We start from the raw sequence: 13,954 nt of genomic DNA on the forward strand, positions 1-13,954 counted from the left end.
AATGGAATTTGATCTATTTATCCCTATCATCAGTATCTTGCACAATAAGACAATGATCTGGCAACATCATACCCTTTGTGGCAAATGTCTCAAGGTTGCTTATACAATGTCCCATTATATATGTCCGTACGTATTTTTCATCACATTTCTACAGCTCCCACTGAGCAAGCTCTCTGAGTGTTTCCCAAAGTATAACATGCTCTTTATTTAACATACATACTTGTCAAAGCAAAATTAGGGTTTTCCACTTCCATGCGTTGCAGCTGAGCATTCAGAAACACTTTGATATCTATCCCTCTGGCAAAGGACGATGAATTAAAAAACCTTGATGGAATTTTAGAAGCAATATCTGGTTCATCTCGGCCAAATCCAAGATTGTAGAGAATCTCTTCAGGATCCTCCTCATATAGTTCCAGTAGTTCAGAAACACTAAGCAAAAACAGAAAACATCACACTTGCTTTCTATACACTCTGTTTATGTACAAGATGAAGTTCACAACCTTTCATGGATTTATGTTATAGTTGCAAGCCTTTAAGAAAGAGGAAAGAGCTGCTTGGTTTCAGCAACTGACAAAGATATTGAGCTGTCTGAGATGGAGTAACATATGGCACTGAAGTATCAAAGCATCCAGTTGGTTCACATACTATAACACACAACCTTATATAGTATCAGTTACAATAAATTAGGTACCTAGACATTAACACACACATGGTGCTTTGGAATACAATAAATCCTTATCTGTTCTGATCCTTGGGACAATCTTGTAAATCTGTTCAAAGTTTATCTACGAGACAGCAGCCTGCCAAGGACCACCTTCAGAGTCTAGTCAGATTCAGATTTGCAGATGTACAGTTCCTGCTAACTGCATTGGCTTGATAAAACCCCATATCAATTTGGTTGCATCTAAATCTATGCTGAAATGTACAAATCCACTTGTCTCAAATGCATGTTATCTATTCCAGTGACTCCTCTCCCATTAAGAAGGGAACGCAAAACTGTATGTGGGTGGCCATATACTCAGATCCCATTCCTCTATCCTCTCCCCATATCTGCCAATCTCATAACGCACAAGCTTAATCAGTAAGTAGGACAAATAAGTCCTGGGTGCCAAAGCTACTGGTTATGACTCTGCTGAAGCTGACAAAGATTATGGCAGGTTCCCAAATTCTGTCTTATAATGAAAGCTCAATAGTGTTTGAGTTCCAGCTTGAAATCAGAGAAACAGAGATGACCTGTGAATGGGCACCCATACATCAGTTGTGTGGCTTTGGATTCCTTTTATAATCACAAGTACACTGTCTGCTTTCAAGACTAGAAAAGGGACAGGAGCAAAGAGAACTAAAACCTTCCTTCTGTACCAAACACGACTTTTCTCTTTGTCCAGTCTTGGTTAAGAGAAGCTATCTGAGGAAATGGGAAGTACCAAGAGCTATGGAAAAGCTCATTTCCCACCTTCTGTAAACCTTGTTTAATAATATTAACAGGGCAGACAGATGGATAACCAATACAGCTGCTTTTGCTGCATGCTGCATGGCCCAAAGTATCCCCAAACTCAAAAAACTGCAAGTCTGCACACACACCTCAACTAGACAACATTTATCAGGCTGGGCAAAAGGCAGACAACTGAGCTAGCATCAAAAATTAAGTTGGCAACTTTTATCGAAAAGACAAAAGAGAGAATGGATAAGGAAAAACACGGCTCTCTTCCAATACCCACACAATACATTCTTTGCTTACCTTGAAACGGTTGCACTGCTCTTCCCTGAGCCAGTGGAATTCATACTTCTTCCCTTTTGATGAAACTGAAGTCTTTTGTCCTTCGCCAACATACCATTGCTGACAATACAAATGAAGCAAAGTATTTTAAAAAGGGCAAATGTACCACCCTCTTTTCAGACCACATCTAGAATCTAAAGTGACACTTTTCCTGTTTTCTTGAAAACACTTCACTTTTATGGTTTGCAATGAGGATGGAGGAACAACACACAGCCTTCGATTCAGAAATGACAACTTCAGGATTTCACCCCAAGGCATGACTCCTTTGAAATTCACTCCTCCCTCTGGGATTTTATTTTCTTTGAGAACTACTGTCCTACCACATGCAGGGGCCTCTTCTATTTTAATTTTTTTTAATGTGGAATTTTATTTTGAAGTCATACGGTATTTTAAAAATACAAGGAAGAAAATGCATGCCTGACAATTCAACAAGATCATAAATTAAACAGGGGGGGAATTCAATTAGGAGATTGCATTCCTTGGCATATTATGGATGAGCCTGATCCCGTGAGAAGCCAACTACTGATAGTCAGCATTTGCATATCACATGAAATCACAGTTTAGTGTAGAACGTGGCAGTTAGCTTTGGAGTGTACTCTTCACATCCCCCCCTCCAAAAGGAACTGGACGCTCTTGCTTTCACTTTTCCTTACACCTCCTTCATACTCTTGCACAAGAACTGTGGTTAATTTAAACAACGGCTTGTTTATTTCAAACACTGTGCCTTCAAATCATGATTTCTAAAGCTAGACTAGAAGAAAATAACCATACTTAGCACTAACCACAACCCCCAGTTTGGATGCCATAGAAAAAAGAAGCAGAAGAAATATCTCCTGAATTCCTACTCTTAGCTTCACAAGAAGCATATGAGAGAGAGAGAGAGAGAGAGAGAGAGAGAGATCTAAGGCTTGAAAGAGCTCCTGCATATCTTGCTGATCAAGTGTTTAGTGCCAAGCAGCTTCAGCAGGTCTACAATCAAAAGGCCTGCTAGGGGTGGTTCCCTTACAAAGCTGTCCTTTCCCCAGGTTTTTAAAGTCCAAAAGTTTACTTAAGCCTAAGAAACGGCTCCCAAGCTGCACATGTTTAGGAAAAACAAGCCATGTGAATTCCCATTTTTAATGAGATGCATTCAAAATCTCCTTAATCTCTCTCTCTCTCTTCAATACAGAAGCACTTTGTGCAGTATTTTTTACTCCTTCCAGCTGCTGCATCCAAACATTAGTCACAGACTATGACTTCACACCTCCAGGAACCACCACCACTTAGGCATACACCAGATTCTAGGACACTTTTTAAAAAGTATAGGACTCCATCTTATTTGGCAATGGAAACCTCTTACACGCTCCTACAGGTATCTGGAATGTCAGAGTGAGCTGAATTAACACCCCTGCATATCTGATATTTGCTAAACTCAGGTGTAGAGATGGTATGAAAAGTGTCCTTCATGCCCCACATATTTGTATCTCCAGTGACACATTCATGAGATAAATTAATGTTTTATACAAAACAGGCTAGTACTTTCACCACATATAAAGCATTACCCTAAAAGCAGAAGTGTGAATATTTACCAGATTTCCATTTGTTCACTACTTTGATGCAGCTGATTAGCTGAAAGAGAGGGAAGGGGGAAATGTATATAACTAACGACCAACAGAACAACAGTCCATTCATGCAACAAATAACACTGTTCCTGTTACTCTCTATATGATGGTGTAAACACATATTGCTTCAAACAAGCTGGTTATTTCAAAACACAAGTACTCATGCAGAAAGATGTGTATCTGCAAATGTTTAAGTATTATCCCTGAATAATTATAGAAAGCTTGATGCTTTTAACACAAAAGGCATGGATTAGTTTTTTAAGTAAATATCCCAGCTTAATTGTCCTCCTACTCTGAAACTAAGAACAGCATCCCTTAGATATAAGATAAAAACGATCTACAGGATTGGGAACCCATAATCTCAGGACGACTCCCTTAGCCCTGGCTGTGCAGTGCAGAGGATGGAAAATCGCCTTGGAAGATAACGACAGATTCCTGTTTGGTTCACCTCTATGTTGGAACTCTTGCACTTGCTCACCTCACCCAGCTGTAAAGACTTCCATGAGTGTAACGCAAATGTATGACCTGGAGAGATACCGGTAACTGAGCTCTAAAGCTTTTTGAAAGACCCCATTAGCCAATGTATAGATACTACTGTATATTTTCTACTTTTTCATTTACCATTCTGCTATGATGGTATTTCATCAAATGGGTTGTTCTAAAATGCGTTCATGTGTTTTTCAATTTGCAAAATTTTGCCTGGAACCAGATCAATAATAGAAGAAGAAAAGCAGGTCTTCGTATACCCAGACGGTAGAATGTATGATGTTCCAGTTGTTCCTGAACTACGCAACACACCTCAGCCCTAAGCAACACAGCCAATGGCAAGGGAAAGTTGGAGATACAGCTCCGTGGCATTGGAAGGGACATACGTTCCCTAGTCCTGTGGCACACACATAATGACACTATAATACTGTACCACTACACTTTCAAGTAACGAAAAAAGTAATTTAGCTGTAGCAAGCTTTCTGAGTCTGCACATTTGACTGCAAGTCACAAGCTGAATGCCATTCCAGAAGTGGGCTGTTTATAACTGTAAGGCAGGAAGCAGCCCTGAGGTAAAGCTTCAACTGAGCCAAGAATGAGCCATGAACGTCTCGCCACATCCTGGCATCTCATTCTTCAGTGTCTGTCCCTTAAATGTTGATGTGAAGGTCATTCTGGTATGCTGTTTATTTTATATATTTAAAAATGATTAACTGTGGTCAGAAATCAAAGAAATCAAACCAAAGACAGTGAAAATAGATTGCTTATTCCAGTAAGCACAGGAATCTGAGGTAAAGGTCTGTCATAAGGAAACTTTCTGATGTAAGTATTCTCCTTCAATAAAATCTTATGAAAGGAAAAACAATACTTCACTTATTTTCCCCTAGATTAAACGAAATGTTGGATAAACTCCCTTTTACTCTAGCACTCTGGAATTCATTAAAAAGAACAATGCCACCAGTATTCTTCTCATCAAAAGCCTGATCCCAACAACAAGACAGACTTTATAAACCCAGATAAGATGATCTTGTTCCCAAATGCTTCAAGGCAGCAGGGAGAATGGAGAAGAGCAGCTTCCACTTCTAATATTACAAGAATGCAAAGCGTTGGTCTTGGTCTATCAGACAGATTATCTTGTGGCAGTCTACCTACTTCCTCTGAACTCCAGAATACTATCTATATTTGCTTTCCACAACATCAGCTGATCACCAACTAGCTGTGTAAGGATGATATCAAATTTGTCCTAGACAGAGAATGGATGATGACCGTTTTTGCCTAAGAATGGTCCAAACACTGTTCTTAAATTCCTCTCTTGAAACAACATTCAAGCCAGCCAGAAAAAATGAGAGAAAATGTAGCAAATTTGGGATAAAAATCAGAAGAGTGATTTAGCTAGTGACAGGGTTTTTATTGTATTTTGCGGTTATAGGTTTGTATGATTATTGTATTGTGTTTTGATGGGTTGTGAACCTCCCAGAAAGTGTTCACACTAAGGGGGTGGTATAAAAGTCAGAATAATAAATAAATAAAATAATAGAAATAAGACTGGGACCTATGAACTAGGTATCCATCAGCTCAGATGTTAACATACCGAGTGACTTTTGGCAACCCGCTCTCTAAGCACCATTTCTCTTTCTGTAACCTGTAATATTTATTTACTTACTGCCCCATTAGTGCAATGCATTGTTCTGGGTGGTTTATACCAGTAAATAAAATATATACAAATAAAACTACAAACAAAAACAAAAACATTAAAACATTTAACCAAATAAAAAAACTATGGGGATGTTAGAGATTACAAGGACAATACAAAGGATAGTGATATAGTTATTTACCTAATGCATAGCCAAACATTCTGATAAAAACAATGAAAATGAAACGTAAAACAAAAGCAGCATATAAAAATAGTACAAAAAATAATTTTACCAATATTAATCATACAATATGTTCCACTTTCTTCTATAAGAACTAAAAGGTACATAATTTGAGTCCTAAGGGACCTCCTAGCCAAGTGCTGAACAGACTCATGTCTGCACAACTTAGCTACTACATCATGCGCTTTTTGAGATTATGCTTCAATTTTATTAGACGATTGTCCTGAAATTAGCATGAAAGAGTGAAAAAATGGTATGTATGTTTTTATTGCCATATACTGTAGAATACTGGTAGATCTGACATACATCCAAAAACAGTACTTAGTCTACAACTCTAGAAACATGCTTATAAGGGAGTAAGCACACGGAACACAGTGGGACTTAATTCTAAGTAAATGTGGACAGGATTGTTCTGTTCATAGCTTAGAAAGAACAAGTTACAAGGGGAGGTTAAAGAGGGTGTAAAAAAGTCACATACCAGAAGTCATATAATTAATAAACCCCATTTTGGTGTTACAAGTAATATTTTCAAATTGCTTTTTAAGTTACTAATGAAGGGATTGTGAGAAGACGTTTTCAAGTGATCATGCCTTTCTCTTATCAATGCAAAAGTTGTGCTTCTTAGAAATGATGAATAATGTAATAAATAATACAACTGATTATTAAAGGGGGGGTGACATTAAAGAATAACAAACAATTCAAGTACTGTTGCAATGAGTTACATAATTAATTGCTTTTTAAAAAGTGACTTTCCATATTAGCCGCCTAGAGTGGTCGTATTGACCAGATAGGTGGGGTATAAATAAATAAATAAACTAAAATAGTTCTGTTCCTCTTCATGGCAAGGCTGAAAGTTAGAAAAGAATGGCATATTTTCTCAAAGCTCACATGTGTGGTAGTTGGTTGTGGTTATGGAGGTTCTCATTCAGACACACTATATTACACTAACAAGAAATGGCTTCAGGTTAAGGCCTAACCACAGTCATCTTAGATGTTTTTATATTATAAGTGCCCTTAAATCAAAATGATGATTTTCCATGTGCAAGCATGACTGAAGGAACTGTAAACTTTACAATTTACCCCCCTCCCACCCCACGTGGGAGGAACAGGAAAGGTCTTAGGTTTAATACTGGAACATCAGTGGAACACAAAGCAGGAAAGAGCAGTTACATCACATCTTGAGTACTTAAACTAGCTTATAGGCGCGTCAACTTGGTACATCACATTGAAAAAAGGCCTTTTTGCTGAATTTTGTTTTTAATCAAGGGTGCCCCCCCCCACAAAGTTTCAAACAATGCATCCCATATAGTTCAAATCAGACGAACATGCATATTCTTTGGATTTTAACTGATTTTTTTTTAAGGTGAAAGAAGTTATCATGTATTTAATGCCACACCCACCTTCTGCTCCCAGTGATAAGTCATCTTCGAAACTTCCTCCATTTTTCACCAGCATGCCTGAAAAGAGGGGGTTTGGCAAGATCAACATCTACAGCCATAGTTGCTTTCCAGTTATTGTCAATGTATGGTTCACATAAAACCAAAGCAATCTGATAATCTTTAAAAACAACATTATTATAATAATACTAAAACTGTGAAGTTAGTGAGGTTTGGGGACAAGTCTACAATGCTGCCACTAAAGGTCTGAATCTGACTGATGTTGCTATCCTGAACATGCCAAGCTGGTCTTACAAGACAAGGGACTGGGGGGGGGGGAATACTTGCAAACAGCTCTGCTCTCAAGCTAAAGAAAGCAACAATTTCAGATCCACAAGGACCACCACACTCCTCCTGTTCTGCTCCACCAACTATAATGCAATAGAAAAACTGCATCTTAAAGCGACGATTCAGATCTCTTACCAGGGAGTTTCAAGCCCAAGAAACAGCCTGGTTCAAACATTCCCTCTCTGCCTCTGTGTATTCAAAAAAAGGAGCTCCAGCTACTGCAAAGGCTTCTTATATGCTCTGTTGCTACCTGCAGGTTCTTGTTGTACTTTGAACTTTTGCATTCTGATTTGCTCAGGTAACTTTTCAGGTGTGGCAAGTTCAGTCACAGCAAGCCAAGAAAGATTGTACCAAAAGGTTGACCTACTTCACAGTGTACTGCTTATCAACAAATTCCTTCTCTCTCTTTCCCTCTCATAGGCACACACAGTCTGCCCGGTTTTTATCACTTGGGAACAAGTGATTACAAATTCCTTAACTGTTCAAACCTCAGATCATTCCTCCGGCCTGCAAATACAGTACTGCAAAGGAACAAGACTGTCTCAACCGCTTCCAAGCAGGGTCAACTCAAAGTTATGCCTTGCATTATTATTGTGCTTTCAGAAGAAGGGGGAAAAAAACCCACACAGAACACTTAAAATATTGGCTCCTTACCTTTTAACACAGGGTTGCTCTGATCATCCAGAGAGGCTCCTAGGGGAGTTCTGAAACCACAGAGGAGATTAAAACATGCATGGATGTCTCTAAGAAGCTGCTTGTTCACATCCTTCCTTAAAAAGTGGCAGTCTTCACATCCGCCACTTCCTCTTCCCAAAAATGTGTGTGTGTGTGTGTGTGTGTGTTCATGCACAAACACATACATAAACAAACTGCTTGCAAAGCAACCCCAAAGAAAACCAAGCTTCTAAAAAGACACTACTCACGAAAAAAGTGGCATAAAGTGTCAGTCTAACAAGCCCAATCAGGAAGTAAGCTCGGTGAAGCCATGTGCGTAAGATTGCACATGCAGCCCTAACTGGGCAAGCACAAGACCACTGAGGTGCTGAGTTTCGGTCAGAAGGGGGTGGGGGAAAGAAGTACACTTCCATTTCTGTATTAACTGGCAATACATTTAATTGACATTTCACACCCATTCCTCTATACCGAGTTCTGAAAGTTTGGATATACTGTATTGAGAACACTTCAGGTTCCAAAGACAATTCAATGTAAGTTTTGAATTTATGTTGCAAATTAAAAAAAATTGCAAACAAAATTGAGAGGTTTGAGAATTTTTTTTTTTACATGTAGTACTTGACTTCTGCCCTTACTATTGGTCTGACCTCAATTCAGGCCAAGTTACCAGAGAGCAAATCCCAATTATCTTAGCAGAACTTACTTCGGAGTAAGCATGCAAAGCTTTCCATTAGCCAAGCCTGAATCCTCTGTAGGGTTGCCAGCTAAAACTCCAAGGCAATGAGGCAGGATGCAGCCACTGGAGTTAGGATCGGCCTCCCCTGTCCAACTTGTGGCATGCCAGTTTCACTGTTAGGCCACACTAGATGGAAAGTGAAAGTCAGCACAATAACTGCATCTTCTCACACACCTTAAGAGGAGCTTTTCAAAGCATAGGTTCAGGGTGACCATGGTCAACCCGTTTAAATTATATTGCTGACTCTTTAAGAGACAAACAAACTTAACACAGCTTGCCTTGCTCTTGTCCTTTTAATGGCAGCCTGTTGTGCAGATATGTTGGCAAGCACTTTATGCCCAGGAAGATTTTGTCTACTAATATGCTGGAATCACCAGGGGAAGATTTTCACAGAAAGGTGGTAAACCAGTTCACCTGTTAGCAGCCGCCTACGAAGATTCCACTGAATCCACGGCTACATGGGAAAGATTACTGTGCGCATGAGAGGAACTGTATGTTTTGCTATTTCATGCCTATTTGTTGCATGCGCCAGGTACATCCAAGTGCATAACCGACAGCCAGAATAACTGCACACACCAGTTACACAACTTCTAGTTTATCCAACACAACTGCTCAATAGGACTTAACCATGTATCATTTAAGGACTTCTTTCTTCCACTATTATTTTGGATACTAAAAATCATGTAACCTCATCTAGAAACACTGCAGTAACTCTGATTTAGTTTAATTGTTCCATTCCCGCAGTAAATTCTTTGGGCTACTATCCTATACTCATTTGCCTAGAAGTAGCACAGGGGTCCCCAACCCCTGGTTGATGGTCCGGTGCCAGTCCGCAGCCTTCCTTGAACTAGGCCGCGGACACTGATCTCTGCGCCCCAATGCACGGTGGGAGTGTCATGCTTGCAGAGGGGCGTGTTGTGCTCACGCACATACATGCAACACGCCCCTCTGCGAGCGTGACACGCCCCTCTGCAAGTATACCAAGCCCAACCACAAGCGCGGGGGGTGTCTGCACCCCGCAACTGGTCCGCGGTACGAAAAAGGTTGGGGACTACTGCACCAGCAAACTAAATGGGACTTTCTTCTGAGTAGCCAGACACATGATTACGCTGTCAATAACAGGCAGCCAAAAGCTGTTTTATACTTTTCCCAAGCTTCCTGGCAGCTATTTTGGGTAGCTGTTGCTTCCTATGCCAGGACTGCCCCAACCAAGGAATCCCATGGATCAAGCAACTCCATTCCACACCAAAAGCTCTGGCCTTGGGCAACCATCTATAAATCCCCCAACTCATACAGGCCTGGCAGTGTTTTTCTTCTGGACAATACGAGACTGACATGGAAGACAGACCCAAAATGTGAATTCAAAAATACAACAGTTCAGCCCTTATATATAGCAGCTTTAAGCCACTGCACAGAAGAACAGTTCTAGAAAACATAAAAGCTTTCCCTTTCATTCATCTTAATAGTACTGTCAAGCAGAGTGTTTTCTGATAGCTCAACCTGACTACTTTTGCTCCATAAAAAATGTAAGACAATTTGATCTTGTTCCAAACAAAATGTCTTGATCACAGCCATCAGCCTTATATTCCTTACATGTGAAGTAAAGAATAAAATTATCAGTAAGGTAAAGGTTCCCCTTGATATTTAGTCCAGTTGTGTCCGACTCTACGGCGCGGTGCTCATCCCCGTCTTCAAGCCGTAGAGCCAGCGTTTGTCCAAAGACAGTTTCTGTGGTCACGTGGCCAGCACATCTAAACATGGAATGCCGTTACCTTCCCACTGTGGTGGTACCTACTTATCTACTTGCATTTACATGCTTTCGAACTGCTAGGTTGGCAGGGGCTAAGACAAGCAACAGGAGCTCACTCCGTCGCCTCAATTCGATCTTACGACTGCTGGTCTTCCGACCTTGCAGCACAGAGGCTTCTGCGGTTCAACCCACAGCACCACCACATCCCTACTAAAATTATCAGTAGGGCCAGATAAATGTGCTCACTGTCTTCTGTTTTAAATGTTTTGTTCCTTAACCTGAAATGCCATTCTAACCAAAGTGATGACTCTTTCAAAACAAGACTGTTCCATTATTTTATCTCTGAAATTTTAATGGACAGCTCAACTTTAATCTTCTGCAGAGACCCTATATATCTGTGGTAACAAGTCAAATCATCATAAACAAGAACTTGCTCTACAAGGTAAGGGAAGAGTGGGTTTCCACAGCATGTTTTTTTGAAATTAAAAGGCGCCTTCTTCTTGGGAGGAAAGCAATGACAAATCTTGACAGCATCTTGAAAAGCAGAGACATCACCTTGCCAACAAAAGTCCGAATAGTCAAAGCTATGGTTTTTCCTGTCGTGATGTATGGAAGTGAGAGCTGGACCATAAAGAAAACTGACCGCCGAAGACTTGATGCCTTTGAATTGTGGTGCTGGAGGAGGCTCTTGAGAATCCCCTGGACTGCAAGGAGAACAAACCTATCAGTTCTAAAGGAAATCAACCCTGAATGCTCACTTGAAGGACAGATCCTGAAGCTGAGGCTCCAGTACTTTGGCCATCTCATGAGAAGAAAAGAGTCCTTGGAAAAAAACTTGATGTTAGGAAGGTGTGATGGCAAGAGGAGAAGGGGGCGACCAAGGATGAGATGGCTGGACAGTGTCTGCGAAGCAACCAACATGAACCTGACACAACTCCGGGAGGCAGTAGAAGACAGGAGGGCCTGGCGTGCTCTGGTCCATGGGGTCACGAAGAGTCGGACACGACTAAACGACTAAACACACAACACACGTTTTTTTTTAAAAGCCTAAACACCAGAAGTTAAACCCAGACAAATGCCACCTACAAATAAAAATGAGAAAGAGGAAGAACTATTCGGAGAGGTGCCTGACCTTATACCTAATTGCATCCTATGGTAACTGCCAGCTCACATGCTCCAGGCACTTCTGAGAACTATTTCTGAGGAGCCACCCAGAGTAGACTTTGGTCTAGATGGGTAGGGTATGTATGTATGTATGTATGTATGTATGTATGTATGTATGTATGTATGTATGTATGTATGTATGTATGTATGTATGTATGTATGTATGTATGTATGTATGTATGTATGTATAAACAAACAAACAAACAAACAAACAAACAGTTATTTATTTATTTATTTATTTATTTATTTATTTATTTATTTATTTGAAGAAGCATTTGCACACACAGTTTGAAGAAAATGGCAGCTACAGTATAGAAATAAGATGGGGACCAAAGAGGAGAAGAGTGCATTATACTACCAGTACTCAAAATTAAGGCATTCATACTCAGAAGGCGGACAAGCTAGAGATTGTTTCTCCTTCTGTGAGCAACAGAGACCAAAATAATCTCTCTTTCTTTAAGCAACCTTTATTGGCATAAAACATTTAAAACATACAATCCAAAAATAAATTAAAATAGTGGGGGAAGTTTGGTTAGTTTTTTTGAAGTTTGGAGAGTGAGCACTTTAGCAAGAAACTCAGCTACTGGGGTCGTAGTTTCCAGAGACAAGTCGTGGAGGAGGAAGCCTGTCAGAAGCTGGGGGGGACCAGAGAAGCCCGAGGATAGCAAAACAACAAGGCAGCTACAACAAGGAACATTTGACAAGTGGCAAACAAATATTTGAAAGTCTGTAACTTGTGAAAGCTTGGAACACTTGTGTGTCAATTGGTGAGGGCTGAAGGGAGAGGGGAAACTGGAAAACATTCTCAAGCGACAGCACTTCTCTATCTCCAGTTTAAATGCCAGTGCTTTCTGTGCACACTGCTAACTTAAATAATAATTTAATAACTACACACCATCCAGTCAACTCTGACTAATGGCAACCCTCCCAAGATTTTCTAGAGTAAATATCATTCAGAGGAGGTTTCCAGTCCCTCCTTCAGATGGCAGTCTGACACCATGCCTCTTGCTGAAGCTGCACAGATGGCAGGAGGCACGGTCCCATCATCCCCCACACAGCAGAGGTGATATTGGCTGCACCCACCCAGCCCAGAGACTCCCTGTGGATTCAAAGTCCTGACTTCCAGCTCAGCAGCCAGCTGCTCCGACTCACTGAAATACATCTTGTAGTTTCAATCACTTTTTTAACATTCGTCTCCCTTGCTTGCTGACTGGCCACTTCAGAGGAAACCACTGGCTTTCTACTCTTTCCCTGGACTTCTGCAACCGATACACACATTGGCCACAACATAGGAACCAGAGTGCAAAAGTGACTTCCTCTGCAGCATAGCAAACACTACCCATAAAAACAGCTCCTTCAACCAACAGGCGACACTACACATTATGCCACTAGAATGAAAGCTGCAGACCAATGTTAGGCAATATGTGTATGTTTGAACACAGGCTACTTGCCCTCAACATCTGCCCAGAAAGCCCTTGGAGACCTAACCAAAGAGCTGGAATATCTGTGAGAAAGTTATCTCACAGCAGCAGGGCCTTGGGGGTCACACTAGAGAAAGCCCCCCCTTTTTCTTGAGTCTTCTGCTTCCTGTAGAGTTGTGTGTTGCTGTCACATGACATATATCCCGTGATAGTGGTTCACACATTTTTTTAAACCATTCTACATTTTAAAATTACATTAGAGGTGGAACGTTCATCTACACCCCTGCAGCAGGGCATATCCCTATCTCTTTTTGTGCGTTTCTCTGTTCCCCTTCCCCCCATCAGTGTGTTGGCAAAACACCCTTGCTGGCCACCTTCTGATCTGGGGCATTTTCCCCTGTTTCCACACTGCATTACCCTCAATGGTGGAGAACCCACAGTCCTTTTGACAGAAACATACTGACGTGCCAGCATTCCCATTTGAATTTTTTTAAAAATTAAGGGAGCTGAATGACAGCTGTCGGTGGTGGTGGTGGGATCACATGCCAGATGTAAAGGAAATGAATTGGTTTTACAGTACACAGTTGTAATATCCGATGAAACGTGGAACAAATATAGTAGTAGCCTCCCAGCAGTCTGGATTTGATGCAGATAGTATGGAGGAGGGACAAAAGAATTGGTAATGGTCATGCGTTGTCTGAACCCCCCAAAAAGGGTAGAAACTCACAAGGATTAACTCTCACAAGGAT

The 13,954-nt window shown here is 40.7% G+C and overlaps 1 protein-coding gene across 4 annotated transcripts in view; it reads right to left on the reverse strand.

Moving 5' to 3' along the window:
* The window catches only part of ITPRID2 (ITPR interacting domain containing 2), an 80,068-nt gene that overhangs the window by 49,771 nt on the left and 16,343 nt on the right, over positions 1 to 13,954 (reverse strand). For all 4 annotated transcript variants that reach the window (XM_020808256.3, XM_072980985.2, XM_072980977.2 and 1 more), the window contains 5 exons: positions 8,117 to 8,166; positions 7,139 to 7,195; positions 3,346 to 3,385; positions 1,739 to 1,837; positions 221 to 429 (listed from right to left, as the gene is read on the reverse strand). In XM_020808256.3, coding sequence (XP_020663915.3) covers positions 221 to 429; positions 1,739 to 1,837; positions 3,346 to 3,385; positions 7,139 to 7,195; positions 8,117 to 8,166 — 455 coding nt within the window. The remainder of the gene's footprint in view (positions 1 to 220; positions 430 to 1,738; positions 1,838 to 3,345; positions 3,386 to 7,138; positions 7,196 to 8,116; positions 8,167 to 13,954) is intronic.

Source organism: Pogona vitticeps, chromosome 1, assembly GCF_051106095.1.
Source record: "Pogona vitticeps strain Pit_001003342236 chromosome 1, PviZW2.1, whole genome shotgun sequence".
NCBI classification, from domain to species: Eukaryota; Metazoa; Chordata; class Lepidosauria; order Squamata; family Agamidae; genus Pogona; species Pogona vitticeps.